Source organism: Talpa europaea, assembly GCF_964194135.1.
Source record: "Talpa europaea genome assembly, chromosome: 1".
NCBI lineage: Eukaryota > Metazoa > Chordata > Mammalia > Eulipotyphla > Talpidae > Talpa > Talpa europaea.
The window spans coordinates 10,590,434-10,608,458 of record NC_140073.1 but is presented as its reverse complement, the minus strand read 5'-3'; the positions used below and the strand labels follow the sequence as shown (position 1 = coordinate 10,608,458).

General features: G+C 34.1%; 3 protein-coding genes across 3 annotated transcripts; 2 read left to right on the top strand and 1 right to left on the bottom strand.

Annotated features, from left to right (window-relative positions):
• Positions 1–846: 846 nt before the first annotated feature.
• LOC311170889 (olfactory receptor 10AG1-like) lies at positions 847–1,788 on the top strand (the record flags this gene model as incomplete). Its single annotated transcript, XM_084233376.1, has 1 exon — positions 847–1,788. The coding sequence occupies one exon, from the start codon at positions 847–849 to the stop codon at positions 1,786–1,788; it is 942 nt and encodes a 313-aa protein (XP_084089502.1).
• A 6,101-nt stretch (positions 1,789–7,889) lies between these two features.
• LOC311170899 (olfactory receptor 10AG1-like) lies at positions 7,890–8,831 on the top strand (the record flags this gene model as incomplete). Its single annotated transcript, XM_084233387.1, has 1 exon — positions 7,890–8,831. One exon carries the CDS (start codon positions 7,890–7,892, stop codon positions 8,829–8,831), a length of 942 nt encoding a protein of 313 aa, XP_084089513.1.
• Positions 8,832–15,389: 6,558 nt separating this feature from the next.
• Positions 15,390–16,307, bottom strand: LOC311171950 (olfactory receptor 10AG1-like; the record flags this gene model as incomplete). Its single annotated transcript, XM_084234998.1, has 1 exon — positions 15,390–16,307. The coding sequence occupies exon 1, from the start codon at positions 16,296–16,298 to the stop codon at positions 15,390–15,392; it is 909 nt and encodes a 302-aa protein (XP_084091124.1). The 5' UTR covers positions 16,299–16,307.
• Positions 16,308–18,025: the final 1,718 nt, after the last annotated feature.

Here is an 18,025-nt window from a genome sequence, read left to right as displayed (position 1 = left end):
GTGTGAGGGACACAAAATCTAGTTAGAAATACTTCTTGAACATAAATGTGAAATGAACCTGCTTCTCAGTGTTGCATATTCTTACACAGGAAGTCCAATTTATAGAATTTTCTTTTACTCTCTACTGCAAAATCAGAATAAAAGCAGTTACGATGTAAAGCTGTCTGCAGCCTCCACAGTATGGGTTCAAATCCTGGAGGGTCAGGGAGATACCCAAATAGCACAGAAGACCTCTCCTTTCTCACCTGCTGCTCCCTCAGCAGTGTATTCTGGTCCATCTGTCTGTTCTGCTCCCCGCTCAGTCTCTAGCAAATCCTTTCACCCTCCTGCGCCTCTGGCCTGTACCCCAGTTCTTGTATAAAAATAAATCTTTATAAAAAAGAATGCCACTTGAAGTTGGTCAATTAAAAAATCAACTATTTGCATCCCTAAAATTATTTTAGATGATTTATAAATTATAGCCTTTGTAATAAATTTAATTTTGAATTGCTAATAAAAGAAAATGGATTGAGAATTGAGGAAAACATGTCAATGACAAGACTGGAACATTGGTGCAATTGAGCAAAATTCATATTTTGCATTTTTGAGTATTCTCATGTATAGCAAAGTTATAACCACATAATGTTCAGAAAGAAAGAAATATAATCATGGGGCAGAAAAGATAGATGAAGGGATATTTCTTTTAAAGATACTTTTAATGATAATGACATATGCAAGTCACCAGAAATAGGTATTTTATTATAAGGAACTGGAAATTTGGAAGGGATTCCATTCATAGTTTTAAAATAAGAAAACAAATCCAAGAAAATGAACTAATGTGTTCTTCTGATTAAATCATACATACAGATGAAATATAACGTGATCAAAGCAGAAGACAATGTTTCCATGGTGACTCAGTTTGTACTCTTGGGATTTTCTGACCTTCCAAATGTCCAAGGGTTACTATTTGCCCTGTTCTTCATTGTTTACATGATCATCTTAATTGGAAATAGCCTTATCATCATAGTAACCAGGTTTGACACTGCACTGCAGAAACCCATGTATTTTTTCTTGGCAAATTTTTCCTCATTGGAAATCTGCTTTGTGTCTGTCACTGTCCCTAGGATTTTGAAGAACCTTTGGACTCAGGATAGAACCATTTCTAGACTGGGATGTGCCACCCAAAATTGTTTCTTCATTACTTTGGGAGCCTCTGAGTGTTTCCTGCTGGCCGTGATGTCGTATGACCGCTACGTGGCCATTTGTAACCCTCTGCACTACCCTCTGGTCATGAACCACAAAACGTGTGTCCAGTTGGCTATTGGTGCCTGGGTCACGGGAATCCCACTCCAGATAGGACAAACAAGCCTGATATTTTCTCTGCATTTCTGTGACATCCAAATCAACCACTTCTTCTGTGACATCCCCCCCTTGATCAAGCTGGCCTGTGGGGACACCTCAGTGGCCGAGAAAGCCCTCTTTGCAGCATCAACTGTGTTTGTTGCCATCCCTTTCACGCTGATCCTCATCTCTTATGGCAAAATCATTTCTACCATCCTGAGGTTGCCAACAGCTGGTGGACGGGCCAAAGCCTTCTCCACCTGTTCTTCCCATCTCATAGTTGTGGTTTTATTCTTTGGATCTGGTTGCATCACCTACTTCAAGCCCAAATCCAGTCATTCTGGAGGAACTGACAAACTGCTCTCTCTTTTCTACACTGTAGTGACACCAATGTTTAATCCCTTGATATACAGCCTTCGGAACAAGGATGTGATTGCAGCACTGAGAAAAGTTTTCCTTAAAAAATAGTGTGATAAGTTTAAGTGTAAGGCTTAACTACTTGCCAAACATTTATCCCATAATCATTTAAAATTTCTGCATTCCACCTTTAAGAAGTTAATTCCTTCTGTTTTGTAATGTACTTTCAGATACTTGTATGTTACCTTAATATTTACCCTTCTTGGATATTCATTGCAATCATTTAATCTGACTTCAATATTCTTTGCAAAACAGTAATCTTGCTACAAAACTACAATAATAATGTACTGCAGAGTCCCACCGAAACTGAAAACAAGTAAATCTGTTAAGACATTCAACTCAAATATAGTGAATGTATACAAGATTATTTTCCTGGACAGTTTTTAAAACTTTGCAATAGAAATGTGTAGCATTTACCACAGCACAGAGACATCACAATGGCAGTTTGATTATGAATATTAGCTGAATAAATGATGAAATGAGTAAGTAAAGAAGTGATTATTTCTATCACCTATCAGAGACCCTGCCAAAATTTAGAGGGTTTAGAGCATCCTTAAACACTGAAAACATGAATTTAATATGCTGTATATCAACATAAAATAACATGTTATAATACCAAATGAAAGCTTATATAAATTTATTTCTCTTTCTAATATATAGAACACGTCTACCTATTTCAATGAAACCATTCAAACAGAATGATTTGCCAATATCTCTATATTCTACTGAAAAAATATGGTACAAAATTAATTTTATTCCAATTATTTTATTTTTTAATAACTGCATTTCAGACAGCTATATTTTTGTGGAAGCTCATATTTTTTACAGAAAGTATCTCTGGTGAGGGTGGATTTAGCACACAGATATGTTGAGTCTCAACAAGGAACACCTGAAACTTATTGTAATGTTATAATGCAATGTTACTTCAAAAATAGTAAAGTATAAAATTAAAGAAAAAGAAAAGAAAAGAAAATATCTGTGAACTTAGAAGAGAAGGAAATATTAGAAGCTATCTTCAGGATTACCCAAAGTGCATACATTTTCATTTACACTGATGTACATAATCTTTCATGACTTTAGTTCTTACTAGAGTGCTTTATATCATTAATCCTTTGAACTGGCATTACCAAGGAAAGTTTCTATCTGTCCACAAAACCATCTTCCTTGCAATTCCAGATTCTTAAATTAATAATTTACATGAAGAGATTACTTGTGCATCTGAAAAGTTTTGTTAGCGATTCTTTTGGCAAGTCCGCCACTCTGTTGTTTTATTTATAATTTTGTCAATGTGCTTAAGACACTGTTGACTCCTGTTCTATACTGATATTTTACTTTATCAAACCATTTACATCCTTAACATTCTACAAAAGAACATTTAGAAGTAATAAGTGAATACAGTAATGCTTTAAATTATAAATCAAAATGCACAAATCTGTTGCATTTCTACATACAAACAACGAACTAGAAAGAGATAATGAAAACCATACCATTTATGACAACGTAAAAAGAAAAAAAAATACTTGGGAATAAATCAAACCAAGGTCATGAAAGACTTGTACACTGAAAAGTATAGGAGATTGAAGAAAGAAATTAAAGGGGATATTCAGATACCAAATAATCATATGAAAGATGTTCATTATCATAAATCAAATTAAAATAAAATGAGATTATGCCACACATATATTTGATTTACTAGGATTAAAACAAAATAAAAAGCTCAAAATTGATGAGTAAATATAAAACTCTACAAGATGATATATTTCAGTGCATGCTTCTAAGATCTGCTTTACCATTTCTTTATTCATTCATTTTTATGAAGGTAAAAATCTATTCCTGATTTTCTTAGAGGTAATATTTTCCTACATAGTATTTTGTGAGTATATATGTATGTGTGTTTGAGGTCTATTTTACAAAAACTGACTCTATTTTGTAATCATTGTATTGAGAGGAGTCATAATAAACTTGAGAACATCCTTAACTAGGAACTCCAACCAGTAACTATCAAGAATTTTAGGTTTTGACAGTTGAGGGTAATTAGCAAGTGTCAGGAGGTCACATGGCATTACAGCTAGGGATGCAATCAAACTCTTCTAGTTCAGTGCTTTTGTAACTAAATTTGATATGACAGATTGTGCTTGGAAATTTTGCATAATGTTTCCAGTTTATCCACCTAAAAAGAAATGAGTAAATAGTATTTCCCTTTTGCCCTCTTTCCCGCATTTCTGGAGTCTTGGAATGATGAGGTCTACCTGGCTAATATGGATGTAGAAATTGAAGACTCATGTTGAAAATGACATAACTACCCAAGAGATTTAGACTAATTACTTATGAATTTTTTAACAGAGAGATGAGCTTCTCTTATTTAAGATACTATATCTCAGCATATTTTTGGAACATCTTAATTTATTAATAAGTAATATATAATTATAAATTTATGATTTCTCAATGCTTAGATTTCTTAAAATATTGCAAAAACAAAAGAACTTGAGAATTTAGCATAAGAGTAATATGGCAAATTATTTTTTGATTGTATCAAACTCCTTGAGTGGCAGGTTTAATTCAAATAGAAGGTAACATGGGATAGGAGCTGATCCCCAGAGTACAGGCTACATCCTATTTAAAGAGCTCTATTCATTGTGATAATCAACTTATTTTAGAAGGTGTTTAACCTGTTACACATTAATTTACATGAACTTCAAAAAAAGGGACTGCCTTCTCATCTTTCTCTGTCTTTTAATTCAATCGTAAAGGTAAACTGTATAATTAACTTCAATCCTAATAGGTAAGAATGTGTTATTTATCCCTAATACCAAAATTACATATATCTGAATTTCTGAATTTTATAGCTTCAGTAAAGAACACTCATTTGCAGAAAATGTGAAAAGGAATCCTTTGATCTCAATTTTTTGTGGGTATTAATTTCAGAACACTAATTCAGGTAGTTTCTATGCTTTTCAAATTCTTGTTACTATAACATGGAAGAAGAAAATACAGAAGTATCTTGTAATACAATGGGTCAATATATCAGAGATGACTATCATAATTTCATCATCATGACCTAAAGTGTTGGCATTTATATGCTGAAACCATGTATTAAGTATGCATTTAAGCATATTACATGAATTAAACTAGGGTTTTATATCCTATAAAAATCTATTTGTATGTAACTAAGGAGTAAGATAGTGATAGAATTTGTTGAAATAGTTGTGTCTTACTGTTATCATACAGAATCCTCTTTGTCAAGATTTAAGAGCTATGATAAATCTATCTGAAAATACTAAAGATTTATTGACTTGTTTTCAAATTTGTCTCTGTACCCTTTTAGAGGAAAAAGTCTTCTGAATTGCATTCACCAATGTGTGGATTTGATATCCAGTTTTCAGTTCTATTTTATAAACTTGCTCTGAAGAAATACATTGCAATGGTAGATTTCCATTCAAATAAAATTATTATTTGAGTAGCAAAATCAGTAACAAAATCAAGAATTTTTAGAATAAATAAAAAGTTTCTATAATGAACTGAATCACATAGTAAATTTTCTTTGTGATTTGTACAAATAGAGGAACTAAGTGTTTCCAGAAATTAGAGAAACTGACTGCTCTGTTACAAGATTTTAGGGAACTTTTTTTCCTTAGTGAGATTGTGTTCATAAGATAAGTACAACCTGGATAGAATTGAGTACTTATAAAATATCTTTTACAAATTGGGTTTGTATTGAGAATTAATTTAAATATTGATAATTGGTATTCCATTTGACAAATAAAAAGTGAAGCCAAAAGAAAAGTATTTCTGTTGCTATAGAATACTATGGTCTTGATTGAAAGTTGTGTGCTACTTTTTCATGTTAATCTTTTTGCCATCTTAGTTTCAGTTTGCTCTTCAAATGTGCTACTCCACTTAAACTGTAGGGAAGGATGTAGAGAGGGGTTGGAAGAATGAGAGAAGAGCTTACAAAACCATGGATCCAACAAAGAGAAAAAAGATCTTGGGATTGTCTGTGGACAATGGTTAGTTCTTCAAATGTGGGTACATGATTTAGGTTATTCCAGTTCATTCTACAAATAATTTTAGTCATTGACCAAGTATTTGACTCTGCATTGAATTAAAAAGGTGAAAAAGCATTATTAAAGATTTGCAGATGGTGTATCGGTATAAGGCATGCTTATATAGTCTCACACACATGAAATCTTCTCTTAATAATGTCTCCTATGAGTCACTAGATTCTAACTACCATGGAGACTCAGATATAGCATTTTTACATCCCCTACAATCAAATTTTCAATGGGAGAATTATATAATTATGTAGGAGAAGTTTTAAATGTCATTAGGGCTTCAATATATAGTATGAAATATTATAGTTAGGGAAAATAGAAGTGATTTCTAACTCTCCCTTTTCTTGTCACAAAATATCCTTGGGATACCCAAGTTATACATGCACTGTTGATGTTGTACCAGTTGTGTCTACATTTTTGTAGATGAATTCTTGAACACTGTCTGCATTAAACACCTTTGTAAGAGGATTATAGGTGTTTCTCTTCTTTGCAATAATTCATCTTCCTCAGACTTCAAATTAGTTAACACATAATGTTGGGAAAACATAGCATATACTGAACACACTGAAACACTGTTACATTAAGTGAATATAGTATAATTTGTGTGTGTGTGTGAGAGAGAGAGAGGGGGATGGAAAGGAGAAAGAGAGAGGAAGAAAAGGTATGTGTGATATAAACCAGAAGGAAAGGAGAGGAGCTCTCATCATTTTGGTAAGAACCCATGCTTATGTTTTGTGAGCTATTCCAGAGAAGCACCATCTGACTCACTTGAAATTTAATACCAAGACACTCATGTGTTTAAAAACAAACACATGTGCGTGTGTGTAAGGAAAAGCCTGAATGAAAAAGGTGTGTGTAAGGAAAAGCCTGAATGAGGGCCTCCCCGGTGGCGCAGCGGTTGAGCGCTGGGTTGCGAAGCTGCCCGCGGCCTCTGCGGCGCCGGTTCAATCCCCGGCTGCTCCCCGGCCACCGGAGGAGGGTCCCACATGGCGCGCAGACCTCTCCTGCCGCCCGCTGCTCCCCTCAGCAGTGTACTTCGGTCCTTCTGCCTGCTCTGCTCCCCGCTCTGGTGAATTCTCTCACCCTCCCGCGCTTCTGACTGTACCCAGTGCATGTGTAAACAAAACAAACAAACAAGCAAACAAATAAAGAAAAACATGCCTCTAAAAAAAAAAAAAAAAAAAAAAAAAGCCTGAATGAATGAGGTTTGCAGAAGAGTAAAAATTACCAAGGATGTCAGAAATTCTGGAAAATCTCAGAGACCCATTTTTGATGATGTATCTCTCACATGATAGGTATGTGAATACCGCACATTCTAGGTAAATTGCTTTCTGGGATGTAAATGCTACATGAACTTGCCACTTACCTGTTGTGTGTTCTTGGGCAGGATCTCTATCTTTTCACCCAATTGCAAAATCTGAATGAAAATCATGACTGCAAATCTTAAAGACCTTACATTGATTGAGACACACAGTTTTACAGATTAAATAACATCCCATAATATCAATATTTAATGCCCAACTTATTAATTTTCTTTTTTTATTAAACTAGCCTTCATATTAAGTGTGTCAAAGTGAAACAAAACTTTAGAAATATCACGGAAAAATCATCACTTTTGGAGATTAACTGTTTGTTCCTGAAACTATTTTAGGTGATACAAAACAATTACTTGTGGAATGAAATTATTTTTTAATTATAATAATGGAAAACAGAATAAAGAGTTGAACAAATAAACTGTCAGCTAAATGGATAAAGTCATTTTTTGCAATGGAATATAAACTCAGATTTTGCATTTTTGAATGTTCAGATAAACAGCAAAAATTCAGTCAGTGACTTATAAGTAGAACAAAGAAATAGAGCACGTACCAGAAAAAAAAAATACTAATGAGACTTTGTTTTCTTATAGACACATTTAATAATAATGAAAAGTAAACATCACCACACTTTTAGGGCATCTGGAGATTATAGTTGTTTTCATAGGGAATTGGGAAACTTGGACAGCATGTCATCCTCAGTTTATACACAAGAGAAAAACAGTTAAGAAAACTGAGCTAAACCGTATTTCTGATTAAATCATTCTGACAGATGAAATAGGAAGAGATGAAAGCAGAAGACAATGTCTCTACCGTGCTGGTGATGCAGTTTGTACTCCTGGGATTTTCTGACTTTCCAAATCTCCAAGGGTTACTGTTTGCCCTGTTCTTCCTCATTTACATGATTATCTTAATTGGAAATAGCCTTATCATCATAGTAAGCAGGCTCGACACTGCACTACAAAAACCCATGTATTTTTTTCTGGCAAATTTTTCCTTTTTGGAAATCTGCTTTGTGTCAGTCACTGTCCCAAGGATTCTGAAGAACCTCTGGACTCAGGACAGAAGCATTTCTAAGCTGGAGTGTGCCACCCAAATATACTTCTTACATATGCTGGGAGCCACTGAGTGCTTCCTGCTGGTTGTGATGGCTTATGACCGCTATGTGGCCATTTGTAATCCTCTGCACTACCCTCTGGTCATGAACCACAAGAAATGCATCCAGTTGTCCCTTGGTGCCTGGCTCATTGGCATTCCAGTCCAGATAGGACAAATAAGTCAGGTGTTCTCTCTGCCTTTCTGTAATTCTAACCAAATCAACCACTTCTTCTGTGACATACCCCCAATGTTCAAGGTGGCCTGTGGGGACACATCAATTAATGAGCTGTGTGTCTTTATAGCTGCTGTATTATTTGTCATGATTCCTTTTCTGCTGATACTTGGCTCTTATGTCAAAATCATTTCCACCATCTTCAAGTTGCCCTCAGCTACAGGTCGGTCCAAGGCTTTCTCTACCTGTTCTTCCCATGTCATAGTTGTGGTTTTGTTCTTTGGCTCTGTTACTATCACATACTTAAAGCCCAAATCCAATCATTCTGCAGGAAGTGACAAAATGCTCTCTCTTTTATACACTGTTGTGACTCCAATATTCAACCCCATGATATATAGTCTGAGAAACAAGGATGTGATTGCAGCTGTGAAAAAATTACTGCTCAAGAAAACAGTGTGATGATTGTAAAGATCAGATTTTGCACATTTATTTGCCTCTATCACAGAAATATCTCCATTTCACTCTACTGAAGTTACTGTTAGTATGATCATTCACATTAATTATTTCTCTCCAAAAACGCTTTCATTTTTATATTAATGTTTGGTTCATAAGTGTGAAATTCAATTTTTAAGGGCTTACATTTTAATCTTCCAGCAGATAACATGATGTCTTATATCATCTTTCTTTTGTATGCTTGTATGCTTATAAATGACATCTGCCTCATTTATTTTCTATTTTTCTTTAAAATATAATTTTTATTGGTGGAGCAACACATTATAGGATTATGTAAGTTTGAGATGTGCATCATTATAAATCTACATCTTTATGTGCTACACTAAGTTCACCACTCAAGATACAATTCTACCCTTCACCACACCACAATTGCTCCCTTTGACCTTATATACTAACTCTTCCACTTTCCTCTCCCCTCTGTTAACTGCTAATTTGGTCTTCTAGACTAAAAATTTAATGTTACATTATTTATTTGAATCAGTTGCTATGTGTCTTACTTGTATCACAGTGATGATGATGGTGTTGAACATAATTACAATATTTATTGAGTGATTTATTTCTCTTCTTTGATAAGCATATCATGGTAAAATGAAAACATCATTAATTCAGAAATCTGGATTACTGATTTTCATTTCTTATTTACTTTAAGTTTCTAATTTACTCTAACTTAATCATTCTTGATAACTCAACAGTTCTTTGTTGATTGATTCTGTCTATAAAATAATAATAATATTTAATGTAACTATGTCACTCACAGCAATTTTATGAACATATAATCATAATCTTGGATCCAAGGAGCTTTGTTGGAAAATTCAAGAATGCTGGAGAAGACATTTGATGAATTTACTTTTCCAAAGAATGAAGGCTACATTTTAACTCACAAAAATTATTTTCATTTAAACAATGTCTACCCAAATCCTTCTACAGCAGGTTCCAGCTTTCTGTCGCTCCTGAAAATTCTGAGTAGAGTTAAAACGTGTTGGTGTCTCAAGATACTCATGAAAACATAGGATTTGTGTTCTTAGACTTCTGGGGCTTATTATTGTCTATAGACATGGAACATAATTATTTATATCTCCATATCATGTTAATTTCTTCTTTTTTAAAGATTTATTTATTTATTTATGCAAGATCCAGGGTACAGACCAGATGTGTGGAAGGGTGAGAGTATTCACCAGAGACAGAGCGGGGAACAGAACAGGTAGACTGACGAAATACACTGCTGAGGGGAGCAGCAGGCATGACAGCAGAGGTCTGCCCCACCATGTGGTATTCTCGCCTGCCGGCCGGGATCAAACCTGTACTACAGAAGCTGTGGTCAGCTTCACAGTGCGGCACTCAACCACTTGCGCCACCAGGGAGGCCCACTTCCATTTTTTAGTTTATCTTGTTTCTACTGAATTGACTTTCAGAGATTCAGTCTAGAAATATTTTAGTTAATCACATAATTTCAGTTTTCTCCATCATCATCTAATATTTTTTTATCACACTGAAAGAAATATGTTTGTCAAATTAGTAATCTTAGTTTACTTACAAGTCTAAATGTGATTCGAGTTAAAAAAGAAAAGTACAAAGATCCCTTTTCCTTATTTTAGAATTAGGATATGTACCAGATTTCTATTGTTTCTATGTACTTTTAATATGGGAAACAAATGGATGGTGCAACCTATTCATTATATAGTTACCCACTGTTAGGTCAAAGGTTTGGTTGTCATAAAATAATGAACCCCAAAGAAATATCACATATATATGTATACATATATCACAGCCTTTATGATGATAAATATAATAGCTGCATAAAACCATTTAGATAGAAGTTAGAATCAATGAGTATGTTGGCACACGCACACTATTTACCATCTGTCATCATATACCTTTGTACCTACCTATCTATCATGTTTTCTATCTAGCTTCTGTTTATCTGCTTTAAACACAAAATATGAATTATGTGCTCTATAATTTTTGTACAGCCAAATATTCAAAACTGCAAATGAAGGTTAAAACCGTAGATATATTCATTTTTCCTTCCCCAACTCAAGCTGTGTAAAAATTCCATATACACTACTTATCTCTCGCATCTCTTAACAGCTGACTTCAGTAAAGGAAAGCAATCTTCTTTCCCTGAATTGCGCTGCGCCCGCCCGCGCGCGCGCACACACACACACACACACACACACACACACACACCAGTACCTATGTGTGTTTAAAGAAGAAAAATCATTTCTTAACTGTGTTAATGAATTGCTCTAAGAATAATGCAATATAATAATATAATTTATCAGGATTATTTTCATTAGAAAACACACAGAATTAAAAAAGCACATATGTTAAATATTAACGGTACAATTTCATTATATTTAAAAATTAAAGTTACAAAAATTTAGAGGTACAAATAAATTTTTTGGTGTTATCACTGAAATTTGCTACTATATTTTTGTTTTTCAGTTGTCAGTTTTATTGCATAATTTCTGTTAATGTTCACAGAATTTTAGGAGTATAGAAATTACATTTTCTGGACAAAAATATCATTAACATTCTCTAAGAACATAACACTTATCTGCCCTTCTAGAAACAGAAGTAGATTAGTTCACCTATAATAATTATTAATGTTCAAAATGTTCCCTTATTAGTTATTTCTTCTAAGCAATTTTTCTATATTATGCCAGAGGCACTGTGAAAATGAAAATCTTATTAATGTCTGTTTTACTGCATTCCACACATAATAGCTTCAGAAGGTATCCAATTACTGCTTGGAAATTTTCCTGGAATTTTTTTTTTGTCATTATTTTTTGCAGTCTTTCCTATTCTAGTCCACATACATGAGTAGAACTTTTTTACCTCTGCACTAAAGCATAAGAACAGAAAAAACTTTTACACATTTTTTAAACCTTAATTATCAGTTACACATGGTTCCTGAGAGTTTTGTTGCCTGCATATACATAGATGTTATTACACAAGCATGAATATTGAAAAATAATAAGGCTAATAATACAAATACAGTTAGAGCAATACCACAAGCAAAGAATCTTACTTATTTTCCTGTACATATTAAATGCAGATTTGTTGCATTTTATTGATTAAACAATACAGTTTTATTGCAATAAAGAGAAAATAATAGAATATTTTATTCCAAAAAATCTAAAATGAAAATTATCATATTTTTATTGAACTTTATCAATATTTTGTGTTTATGTGGTATGCAGGCTATGTGTATTATATCTGTTTTTATAACATATTTTTGCTATAAATAACAAAATAAAAACTTCACAGTTTTCCCTAATTTCCCCTCATTACCATAATCACTGAGAAAATACATTTAAAAATATTCCCAGAACTTTCTCTTTTGTTTTTTTAAATTAAATCCAATAATTGCATTATATATAAACATTGATTCTGATAGAAGTATAACTCATACTTAATAATTACTGTTATTGGTGTGCCAAAATGATTTATAAGACTACATTCTTGGGCTTCCCCTGGTGGCACAACAGTTGAGTGCTGGCCTGCAAGGCTGCCCGCAGCCTCTGCAGCGCAGGTTAGATCCCGGCCACCGGCGAGGATCCCACATGGCGCGCAGACCTCTCCTGCTGCGCCTGCTGCTCCCCTCAGCAGTGTATTTCGTCAGTCTGTCTGTTCTGTTCCCCACTCTGGCTCTGGTGAATTCTCTCACCCTCCCGTGCTTCTGACTGTAGCCAGCGCTTGTATAAATAAATAAATAAATAAATCTTAAAAAAAAAAAAAAAAGACAGCATTCCTATGACAAAATATAGCAGCATCCAGGATTTAGAAGCAGAAGAACTTTAGTGTTTTCTTTGTTCTTATTTCTTATTTCTTTCTCTTGTCACCCTCTATATCTTTTAAAAACGCAAATCCTGAGGGTGTTCCCTCCTCCATTATTTTAGCACTCACTGTTCTTTGGTAACACCATTTCTATTCCTTGCAGCTCCAGGCTTCACATGGAAAAATGATTTATTCTCCAAGATTGATTTCTTAGTATATTTTTTCCTAGATCAAAATGTATGCATATTTTTATTTACTGCCCAATTGCCAACTTTGTTGTTAAAATGGTTGTTACGATTCTATGGAAATCAGTGGTATGATTTTCAATATGTGAAAGCTAAAAAAAAATGCAAGTTATATCAATCTGTGTCAGATGTTATTAATGAGAAAAAACACTGCAAGATAAATGTATAGACAAACTAGTGGAATGATTACAATTTCATGACATGTACAAGAGAAAGGGTACCTTGTAACATTGCAATAAACCCAGAAATTTCTAATAACACTGATTACCATTGTATAGACATCATTTATCATCATTCAATGTGCACAATGTTTCTTTATTTGCAGCTATATCCTTTGTTAAATTGTAAATGTGTGCATTTCTATTAAATGTCTATGGTTAAGGTCTTTCCTATTTTTTTAAAGAAATGGTTATAAATGTTATATATTCTAATTTGCTTAGTTTATAAAAAAATCTATTTTTTTTTTTCCAAAAATTAAGCATTTATGAGATGATAATGAAATTTTTTAGCTGCATATTAAATATTCTTTAAGGGACAACCTGGGGAAAAGATGGGTGGAATGAAAATAAAGATTGGAGGGAGCTTAAGGGTCTATGTTAGGTTCTTTGGTGGTGGGTTCCTATGGCAACAATTACTAAAATGGGGGGAACCCACATTTCTATTATTCAAGCAGAGATTAACGCAATAAAAAACAATTTAAAGATAATAAATGGGAAAAGCAAGTTCCTTGCTAGTTTTATATTTCCTGAATAAAAAAGATTATTTCTTATAATTTACATATTATATATATTCTCTCTGTAATACATCTGAATATAAATATAAACATAAAATGTTTTCATAACAATAATGATGATGATAAATCAGAAATTATTTGAAATTCTACCACTGTAAGGGAGCCAACAGTCTCTATCAATCGACATCCTTCCAGATCTTGCTAATATGCCTGCACACCCACACCCACATATATGTATAAAGTTCATGTGCAGGGCCATCCTTTCCTTTTACAAAAACAGAATTAAGTTTTATTCAGACATTGTCATTATTTCTCACATGTCAGGGAAGCTTGGGATTTCTTCAATGGAGTGGCTCTAAAAATTTGCCTTGAGAATTTTGTTGTATTACGTGGTGCAGCTGTAATCCAAGGTCATCATGTGTTCTGGTTGAGAGTGCCTTTCCTTACATACAGTTTTCTTTTGCTGTATAAGAAAAACTTTAATAAACATTCTTGAACAAACATATGTAGAAATCACTTTTGAGCAAATATTATTTCAACAAGATAAAGTTTAGTAGACTCAGTATCAAAATAAAAAGATCAGTATTTTTAATTTTCTTCAAAATCCATCTACTGACCCCAGAACAGATCGGATTCATTCCAGGACATTCAAATGAAAGCAGTTTAATGAGAAGGTTATGTACATGGTGTCTTACTTTCCTGCATCTACTGTAAAAAGTTACCCCATGATGAGAGGTTTAGCACAAAAATATAGTCTTTTACATTTTTACAAATTGGAGTCCAAAATCAGTGTTGGCAAGGTCTCCTCTGAAAGCTCTCAAGGAAATTTGTTCCTTATTTCCTCCAGCTTTTGGTGGTTCTGAAGCTTCTGGATCCTTGACTGCATCATTCCTATCCCAGTGTCCATCTTCATGTGACATTATTCTCTGTGTCTCTGTATCTGTTTCCTAAACCACCTCTGCCTTTCCGTCTCTTAAAAGGAAGCTGGTCACAGAATTTAGTGCCTACCTTAACAAGGTCATCTCATTTCAAATTCCCTACCTTAATTCCATTTGCAAAGGCCTTTTTGGCCAACATTCAATTCACTGCACCTTGATTTGGATAGTTTATAGTGAAAATTCCAGAAGTTTTTAATGCTAAGTAGATATTGCCAATGTGAAACCTAGAGCTGCAAGGAATAGAGATGGTGTTACCAAAGAACAGTGAGTGCTAAGATAATGGAGGTAGGAACACCCTCAGGACTTACCTTTTTAAAAGATATAGAGAGTAACAAGAGAAAGAAATAAGAAGGAAGAATAAAGAAAACACTAATGTTCTGCTGCTTCTAAATCCCAGATGCTGCTATTTTTTCTCATAGGCTAAACCCAACCATGGGTATAGAGACTACAACTATACCTGGAGAAGTGGGAAGTTTAAAGGGACTTTATCACAGAGCATTACTCCAATCCAGTTATAAGACAGACTCAGCCGTTATTCTATTGCTCAGGCAAAATCTTAACTCACAGGTTAAGAGCAAGAGAACACATGGATTATCATTAGATCTTTGTAAATAATTTGATCAAAGCCACCAATTGTCTTGATTACACATATAAACCCTAGGAGATTAAGGCCCCTTAACATGTGGGTTTCTATGATGTTAGTAATTATCATTATTTTGGAAGATGGACATAATCTCAGAAGTTGTTTTCCAATGCATCAATGTGCAAATATATAAGGAAATTCTATCTATAATTGCCAGTCTTTAAGTCATGTTAATAACTTAGCTAAAAGTTTTCTTAGTGCCAACATGATATCTTTGTTCCTCAGAGTATATATGATGGGATTCAATGTTGGGATCAAAACTGTATAAAAAAGAGAGATGAGTTTTCCAGTTCCTTCAGATTGATTTGGTTTGGGTTGTAAATAAGTGATAGTGGCTGTTCCGTAGAATAGGACTACGACAGTCAGATGAGAAGAACAGGTGGAGAAGGCTTTAGCCCTCCCACTGGATGATGACAACTTCAGAACGTTGGAGATAATTTTGCCATAGGACACAACAATCAACAGAAATGGAACCATGATAAATACCACTGCAACTACATAGACTGCTAGCTCATTCACAAATGTGTCCCCACAAGCAAGCTTGAGTATTGGGGGGATATCACAGAAGAAATGATTAATTGTGCTGGATCCACAAAATGGCAGAGAGAAGATCTGGCAAGTTTGCCCAATTACAACTGGAACAGCACTGGTCCAGGCAACTATCACCAGCTGGACACAGGCTTTGTGGTTCATGACCAGAGGGTAGTGCAGAGGGTTACAGATGGCCACATAGCGGTCATAGGCCATCACAGCCAGGAGCAGGCACTCTGCACCTCCAAGCATTAGGACAAAACACATTTGTGTAGCACAGGCAAAGAAAGAAATTGTTCCTTTCTGGGTCAAAAGGTCCATGAGCATCCTTGGAATAGTGACTGTTACATAACAGATTTCTAGAAAGGAAAAATTGCTGAGGAAAAAATACATGGGGGTCTGGAGAGCAGGGTCAATGCTTGTTATCAGTATGATGATGCTATTGCACATCAGGATAGTTAGGTAGATGACTAAAAATAACCCAAAAAGGATCCACCGGACATTAGGAATATCAGAAAAGCCCAAGAGAAAAAATTCCATCATTGTCGTGACATTTGAGTGTCTGTTTATAATTTGTTCTCCATCTGCAGGTATGGTAAATTCAAGAAGGTTAATTCATCAACATTTTGGAATCACATTTCCCTCTTCTGTTAACTGGACCAGAATCATGAATGTATTCCTATAATCTCTTAAATTGCTTTTACCCTCATGTTCCTCTGTTTCTAGAAGCTATTGTTGTAAAGATTTTGCTTAAATCTTATTCCAAAGGAGATTTAAGTCCTTGCATTTATATCTTTATCAGAATAAATTTTCTTAAACTAATATTTTCATACTAAGCAATGTATTGTTCTACTTTATTCATTTCTGCTATTAATTGTGCTAAATGTGTAAAGCATTCATCTCACTAACCTCTTTAGTAACTTTCCCTGTAAATGCTCCATATATTGGATGATTACCCTTTAATTCAATCAAGAAATATTGCCCTTTCATATGTAAAATTTATAATTCATTACCTTAAAATTTCCTTGTAACCACCTAATCTTCCTCTTTTTAATCTTCCTAATTCTGTCTAATAAAATGTAACTTTGATTAAACCCAATTATTGCTTACTCTGGTCATGCAAGTGGCCAGAGCAGTGGAACAAACAAAACAAACAAAAAGATCCTCCCACATATCTTGCTTATTTATATTTGCTCTCCAACCTTCCAAAAAAAATACATAAGTATATGTTTTCACATTTCATCAAATATACACCAAGCTCCACCTTCTAGTCTCATAGCTACATGAGTTATTTTCAGCAGTTAACTCATTTTCAGAGAAAAATCTCAGGATTCCATGCTTTCTTTTCTTTTCTTCTCTTTTTTTTTTTTTGTATCTTGCTCCTTAGAGCTAATTTCAAATAGCCAAAGAACACAATTATAGCTTACCTTTATGGATTTGCATGAAGCTGTCTATAATAATGTATTTAATTTTTAGCCTGTAAACTTTAAATGTTTTTTTTTTTTTTCCTTTCAGGGTGTCACTGTAATTCTACAATATTCATGCTAGCTTTAAACATTAACTGTTCTTAAATAGAAGTAGCCATGTACTCTTTGGGGAATATTTTCTCTCATGTATCAAATTAATTTCTAAAAGACTGCTGTTACTTGGCAATCATACAGGTTTACTTTTCAGAACTCTTTCCCTGTAGAATGAATGTCCTCTTCAGCCCCTTCTTTGCATACAGTTTTCCCTTTGGGGGAGTGGGGATGCCTGGATGAGAAAATCCACTATTTTTAAGTATTACTTGAAGGAAAAGTTAAAAATGTCTCTATTGTATTTGGTGTGGATTTGCCTTTCTTACTTTTATTCCCATAATTTATCCATAATTTATCCAGGTCTGCAGCATCCATACCTTTGGAAAGGCATCACATGTTTTATCACCTCAACATGGTATGCTCGGTCTCTTCAAGAAGAGAGGTGGTGAGACCCCCTTTTCAGAAGTGAAATACTAAATTCCTAGATTAACTTTTGTGGGTATAAAAGGCATGGCATCTCTCCAGTAAGGATCTAGATGGTTTTAATGATGTTATGACATCTACTCTGGAGTCAGGAAAAGTATCTAGGTGATTGAAAATGTAATTTGCCTCAGAAATAGACATCGTAAGTAGAATTATTTAAAACTGAATAAAGTAAAATGAAAGTTTTCGCTATATATTTTCTTTTTTTGCATTTAATCAACTTCCAGGCAAGCATGGAGATAAAAATAACTAGTCTTGGTGTTGCAAGCC